The sequence below is a fragment of the Argentina silus genome (genome assembly GCF_951799395.1).
Source record: "Argentina silus genome assembly, chromosome: 11".
Classification (NCBI taxonomy): Eukaryota; Metazoa; Chordata; class Actinopteri; order Argentiniformes; family Argentinidae; genus Argentina; species Argentina silus.
In genome coordinates this window covers 5,411,464-5,419,120 of record NC_139665.1, presented here as the reverse complement: position 1 = coordinate 5,419,120, position 7,657 = coordinate 5,411,464, and the positions used below count along the sequence as shown (strand labels likewise).

Below are 7,657 nucleotides of genomic sequence, written 5' to 3'. Positions count from 1 at the left end.
ATAGTGTTATAATGGATAACAGGTCATAAGAGAAGTTCCAGTTTTCTCTCTGTACTGTGGAGACGGACGCACCCACACACACACACCCACTAACACACACACACACACACACACACACACCCACACACACACCCACACCCACTAACACACACACACACACACACACACACACACACACATCCACTAACACACACACACACACACACACACACACCCACTAACACACACACACACACACACACACACACACCCACTAACACACACACACCCACACCCACCCACCCACCCACACACACCCACTAACACATACACACCCACACCCACACCCACACCCACACACACACCCACACACACACACACACACACACACACACACACACACACAGGCACCATTCCAGGTGATGCTCCTCTGATGGGAGCCATCTTGAATTACCCCCAGTTAATCTGCATCCACTTAGACCCGGGAGTCAATGCCGTTACTGTTCCCTGATTCCAGACAGCCACTGACAGACAGGCATCTCTTTTCAAAAGGCCTCCCCTGGCTCTTGTGCTCTCTCTTTCTCCCTCAGGAAATAGAGGGCTGAGTCGGTCAAATAGATTTAAATCACTACAGGTTTACAGAATCGGGATCAAACTAGGCGGTAAGGCAGACAACACATCTGACAGCAATGAACTCTGACAGCAATGAAATCAAATCCATGTGGATTTCATTGTTTTGAAATTAAACTTAGTTGAAGTTAATTAGTATAGTAGAAGGTATGCTGGGAGAACCACCCAGAGAACATGGATGACCCAGATTTTTTTATGTGAGTTATAAAATGCTGTATATACAAACACACACACATGCACGCACGCACGCACACACACACACACACACACACACACACACACACACACACACACACACACACACACACACACACACACACAGTACAGTCTACTCACCTTCAGACAGGTGGGCAGTCAGGGGCGTCTGCGTCTCTTTGCAGTAAGCCACCACCTCCTTGGGCAGGAAGTCCACCTGTGTGATCTTAGACGCCCCGAGCCGGTGCATCCTGCGCCTGGGTACAGACAGGAAGTGGGGGTGCACATGAGCACCGCTGACCGACACACACATGCATTCATGCACAAAACACACACATACAAGACAGACAGTGCTCCTTCGCTCTCCATCACACGCATGCGAATGCCCTCCAACTCTCAGAGATGTCCCGATGGGAAGGATGTATAGAGAGTGTATTTTGTGCACCACATCCTATCCATAGTGTCAATAATCAACATCTGGCAACGAATATTACACAGAGAACGGCTGTCAATATACTAGGACTGAAATGAAATATGCCACCTTTAATTGGCAATGTCATGGACTTCATACTTAGACTCGCCATGGTAAAGTAAAATACTGGTGTTGTGTGTTGTAGTTTTCATACTCATACTACTGGCTAAGCATGCAAAATAGTGTATTAGCATGGACATAGGGTTGGACATAGGGTTGGACATAGGGTTGGACATAGGGTTGGACATAGGGACAGAAGGCAGAGAAGGGAAGAGAGGAGAGAGACAGAGAAGGGAAGAGAGGAGGTAGAAAGAAGAGAAGAGAGGAGGTAGAAAGAAGAGAAGAGAGGTAGAAAGAAGAGAAGAGAGGAGGTAGAAAGAAGAGAAGAGAGGAGGTAGAAAGAAGGGAAGAGAGGAGGTAGAAAGAAGGGAGGGAAGAGAGGAGGTAGAGAGAAGGGAAGAGAGGAGAGAGGAGGAGGATCAGGTACCCGAGCTCTGAGTCAGCCTGGAGCTGCAGTACAGACGGGTCAGTGTCCCACTGCAGGGTCCTTGGGTGGCCAGCAGGGGACGCAAGGGAGGGAGGGAGAGAAGATGCCAGGTCAGCGACTGCAGCAACTCACACACACACTAACACATAAACAAATACAAGTTGCCCCAAAACACAAATCTAGGATCAGATCACCGAACACACAATCATAATCGTAACCAAGCATGAAAAAGTGATCCTCGAACAAACGTTGGGGGCAACTTCTGAACATACACTCCCATATACACATCAACAGAATGACTTCAGACACAAATACAAATAAATACAAATACACATACAAGAAATAGCATTGTGAACCAGAGGGCAAACATAATCAGTCAACCAGGGGGCATGACAGAGTTGGGAAATGCAAAGGGGAAAACGTTTGGTTTAAGAAAAGCGTGTGTATTCATCTCCCTGTCAAATGCTCTTGGCAAAAGATTTGGACATCTATTTGAGGAAGATGAAACAATGCTAAAATGTTATGGGAAAAATGAAAATGGTTTGAGTACTGTATATGGAAAAACTGCACTTGACTTCATGACCTTAAAATGTATAGATGATGGGAAACAACATGTATTACAGTACATGTACAGTACACTATTATCTGTTCGCTAAATCCATATATGGGCAGACAGATACAAATGTATCATATCTGTATTGGATATAATTGCATATAGGCCTAATGCAACATAACTGTGATAGGGCAGAAAATGCAGGAGCTTGACATACAGCTGTGATGTCATTCATTCTTTCATATATGGCAGTTTTGTGCCAACAATACATTGCAACAGAACACAGTGTATGAATTTGTTCACATATATCATACACCGGGCACAATACATGTACACAATCACATTCAGTATACGAAAGTAGGCATTGTATGGCAGTTTTGTGCCAACAATACATTGCAACAGAACACAATGTATGAAGTTGTTCACATATATCATACACCAGGCACAATACATGTACACAATCACATTCAGTATACGAAAGTAGGCATGTGTTTTCACACCATACATGACAATCATTTGCCATGCATTTAGAATATATTCTATTAATATATTCTGTGTATGATAAAGCTATGCTTGCTTTTTCTTTGGGGACAATCATTAGGTGGAACTTATAAACAAACTCTAAAGCTTTATCTAAAATCAGCGACTAAAAGAGCATGTGGTGACAGGCTAGTGTTTCTGACCCGCAAAATTCCTCAATAATACCTTTTAGGAACATGCCCATTAGGCCTTCAGCAGAGACACACAATGCCAGTCCAGAGCAGCAAAGCATCACCTTACTCTGTCAGACTGAATGTTTTAACAGGGATGACACCTTAAGAACTGGATTGTCAATCCCGCCACGGAGAAATTACTTCCATTGAACCATGTGAGCGGAAATCGTTCAAGCTGGTGCTTACAGGGAAACAGCGGGCAGCAGTCAGACAGCAGTCATCCAAGGGGGAAGGAACCAGCGCTGCACTGCTTTTGATGGCAAACAGAAACACACCTGCCATATATTCACTACCTGCATCAAGGTGTCTGTCTGTTTGTGTGTCCCCCTGGCGAGCTTGGCTAAGGCATTCTTGCTTTTGAGTTGAAAATGCTTACCTGTCGCTCTGTATCTGTGACTTGAGCTTACTAACGCCAGAGAACCCTGACCTGAGAAGGGGACACAGTCACAGATGGAGACACTCAAAATGGGAGGCTGTAGCATGAGAAAATACACCTTGCCTCTGTGGAACACCATACATTCACCTACATAGTGAAAATCTGTTTAGCGAAACAACAAAGCGCTGCCGAGCAGACTTTGAGGAAGCCGCCGTGCTGAAATGGTGGAGGTGAATAAACATGAGCTATGACACGTGAGCAGGTGTGTATGACACGGGAGCTGAAACGCTTCCGAGGCGTGTCTCATGTGAACACGGATGTGGCTCCCTGCAGAGCGAGTGACGGAGGCCTAAGCAAGGCTCACAAGTCTGTCACACCGGCCCACTGGCTTTGCTGCAGGCCTGCTACGCATGGCGCAGAGGCAGCAAGACCAGGCATATCCTCCATACAGTAGCTTAGCTTAGCATGACTTCTCATTGGGAGGCTGTGATCTACAGCAAGCACAGCGAGGGTTGGTTTGAATCTGTGCGTCCAAGTGCTAATATCACTGAATATTCTCGAATCGACAGGATTCACCAAGCTCACCAAGGTTGCTCTCTGAAATGTTATCAATACTTGCCTCTATGCACAGTAACATAACTAGGCTTATTCACACATATCCCTAGAATTTGATAAGTCAAATCTACCTAGCATACGGATCTAACATACGGATCACGATCATAGAGGCCAACCGTTCTGACACGCCCCTTACGAGAATGATTGACAGCTGGTTTATGTCATGGTAAAATGAGGTAATGACAGTGACAGCTTATGTGTCAAACAGTTACAAGACACATAAAACAACAACACTCACTGAGATTGGTCCTTACCTATACCTGATGTTCCCATTTGATAAAAAGACAGAGAGACAGATTATTTGTCAGAAGAGCCAGAAGAGGATGAGAGGAAAGCCAGAAAAAAAACAGTCTAGTCACTCTTCTATCGTCACCACTACACTAGATCATAAAGCCAGCGGAGGGTACAGTTGATCAAAGATGGCTCCCCTAACATCATCTTAACAGTTGACTTCTTCTGCAGTATATTGATAATCTTTCAGAGAACATAACTGGTGCGTTAGAGAATAAGCACCATACTCATTTACAGCACGAATCATCTCGTCAATATTTCATCTGTAACACTGAAAGTAGGAGCTTATGTACAGTTACAGTTATGCAAGTCAGGCGGAGCCAACTACCTGCCTGCACGCCCTGTAGTGTCATGTGACCAGGGTTGGCGATCACGGATACAGGTGGAGTAAATGTTCTCCTGGCCCTGGTCTGGTTCACTAACGCTTGTGTCGGTGTGCTTACAATACAAGATGGCCGCCTACCTGCCCACGGCTCCCCCGTCGGCTGAGTCCTGGCTTCCTGTCTCACTGGGTGTGCTCATTGATTTGGAGGGGGACATGGGGGTCGGGACTAAATAATTAAAATAACACGTATCCAACATTAAAGGCTGCAGCGGATGAACTGGTCAACCCAAGCAATGCCAGAGAGAGGGTTCCCGAAATTAAAAACAGGGTGGGTTTGAAATGGTTGAAAGCAAATGAGTGATAAAAACAAAAGAGAATGACAAATAAAAAAACAAGGGGACAGAAAGTCAAATGGATTCCTTGTTTACTGTTAATGTTCAAGCAGTCATGGCTTCTGTTGATATTTCATAGGTTTCATTCATAAAAGCCTCTCATCCACAGTGAACCAAAATCCAAATCATGTTTGTGTTGTTGGGTGTTGTTAGGACATTGTACCACTGGAGAACACTAACAAATGCCTCTCAAAATCTAAAACGGCAGAGAGAAACATTTGTAAAGCCCGTCATTTCAGAAACAGTGTGGATTTTCTTGTAACACCTTTAGTACAGGGAACACTTCGTAGGCACTAATGTGTAGTTTATACTGCGAGTGTTTCATAAGTAGCTAATTGGGAAATTGTTAGGTATTACTAGTCATGTATGAGGTCTTTATTCAGTGGTTTCTTCTCATGTTATTAGTCATGCAGTAGCTGGCCAGTTAGATGTGATTTCAGCAACCCTCCAATCACCGACTCTGATCCGGGGATTAAACCAATCACCTTACTAGTTAGCTCTCCTAACGTCAAGGCCAACTTTGCCCCCATAACACTGTTGTGTGTGTGTGTGTGTGTGTGTGTGTGTGTGTGTGTGTGTGTGTGCGTGTGTGTGTGTTCATGTGTGCGTGTGCGTGCGTGTGCGTGGATGTCTTTAGGGGCTGGGTAGAAAACAAACACGTGTACAGGTAAGCTACAAATTAGTGCCGAATATGTGTTCACTAAAATAAAATGTTACAGATTTTCTTTATTTGCACATGACAACACCAGGACATGGATGAGGTGCTTATTGATATATAGTATACTACACATGAGGAAATAAAGGAAACAAACATAATGTAAAGATGGGATAAGGATGAAACGTCAGAAGAATAAGATGAGTATAATGTTATGCATATCATTCATCAACTTCAATGAACAACAGGCATAGCATCATGAAGATTGATCTTTAACAAAAAGCCAAAAAACGGGCTTACGGTAAATGAAATGGTATGGACATCTTGAGGAATTCTCTCTCTCAAATCAATTACAGACATTTCCAAGATTTGTGATGAAATCAAAAGGAAAACTTTTGTCTCCAAAAATAAATAGTGATCATGATGATTCATGTGTCAACAAAAGAAGTTATCTGAAGACTAGGGTATAAGTAAGGCATTCTGATTTTGCCATTTAACACTGTTTGCATGCAAGCAAACACACAGCGTTAGTTTGTATTAGACAAGAAGAAGACAAGGGCACTTCTTCTACCTGAGCTCTCAATGTACCAACTGTACACAGAATGTAACGATATCCATAGATATTACTAGTTGGTTTACATCTACTTGTACATTTATATCTATGGTTTGTTGTCAAGGTTTATGTCTCACATGAATAACTAATCGTGTAAACAGATTATTCCAAACTAATTGCAGTCTTGTGTACGGTGTGCAGTGCGTTATGTACCTAGTGGGGGCTCGGGAGAGATCCCAATGCTCTGCAGGAGGGCCTCGGTCTCTCTGCGCTTGCGGTCCAAGTCAGAGTCCTCTGGGGCGGCCTCAGCCTTCTGCTGTGTCTCTGACTGCATGAGGACACACACAGTCACATCCATGTGCTGCTGTCACTGGCCATCCATAAACACACACACACCCACCCTCACACACACACACACACACACACACACACACACATACACATACACACACACCCACACGCACACACACACACACACACACACACGCACGCACACACTCTGCTGATGCTTTTTTATATCATAAGTTACTATAGTATACTACAGTAGTTACAACAGTTACTTTTACAAAGGACAGACGGGAGGGGGTGAAGCTTAAAATACTGTATTTCCACCATACCTCTTTCTTCTTCCTCTCCTCCTCCTTCCTCTTCTTCTCCTCCCTGATCTGAGCCAGACGCTGCTTTTTGCGCTCCAGCTCAGCTTTTAGGTCACTTTTGTCCGCCATTGCGTCCTGTCAGGCTGGGAGGAAAGGAATGTCACGCAGGGATGAGACACGTTCTGTTGTAATTGGCACTCATAGACGGTGTCTCGAATTCTCTGGCATGTGGGCCTTAAGGACCGGCATGCTGTGAAGTGGCAAGTTATGTTGCCTGTCTGTAGCACGGTGATATTGCATTTGATACCATGTTCCGACAGAAGTTGTACTGTATATGGGTCAATAGTCATACCTCGCGACGGTGCCAATGTGAGGGGAAGGGGTGGCCGATTTGGGAACAATATTCAACAACTGAACACTGTAATGTAGCAAAAATGAAGAATGAACAGATTTACTGTGGGAAAGGCATTGCATCAGCTTGGCACTCCCAAAGCATACAAGTTTGCAACAAGACCAACTATCTCCACAGTATATATACAGTTATGACACAAATAGGCATCATCATCATCATCATTGAGGAACCAAAGGCTCTCCAGCAATGTATGGTGAGAATGCATGCTGACACTGTAGGCAGTGATACAGCAGGATGAAATAGGACATGAAACAACAGCGGAGAATAAAATAAAGGAAAGCTTTATTGAAATACATTGACACACATAATCTTACAATTAAATTAAGGACAGAGGCCATGCGAATTTGGAAATCATGGTTGCCATAACGACTAGTGATATAATAATTACTGGTGCAAGAATATTATACGGTTAT

At 44.0% G+C, this 7,657-nt stretch overlaps 1 protein-coding gene across 1 annotated transcript in view; it reads right to left on the bottom strand.

Annotated features, from left to right (window-relative positions):
* dync1i1a (dynein cytoplasmic 1 intermediate chain 1a) overlaps positions 1 to 6,961 on the bottom strand; it is a gene marked incomplete at its 5' end in the record, with an annotated part of 47,320 nt that extends 40,359 nt beyond the window's left edge. The window contains 6 exons of the mRNA XM_083679928.1: positions 946 to 1,061; positions 1,764 to 1,823; positions 3,406 to 3,456; positions 4,775 to 4,913; positions 6,450 to 6,564; positions 6,854 to 6,961. Of these exons, the coding sequence (XP_083536054.1) occupies positions 946 to 1,061; positions 1,764 to 1,823; positions 3,406 to 3,456; positions 4,775 to 4,913; positions 6,450 to 6,564; positions 6,854 to 6,961 (589 nt within the window). The remainder of the gene's footprint in view (positions 1 to 945; positions 1,062 to 1,763; positions 1,824 to 3,405; positions 3,457 to 4,774; positions 4,914 to 6,449; positions 6,565 to 6,853) is intronic.
* Between the last annotated feature and the right edge of the window lie 696 nt (positions 6,962 to 7,657).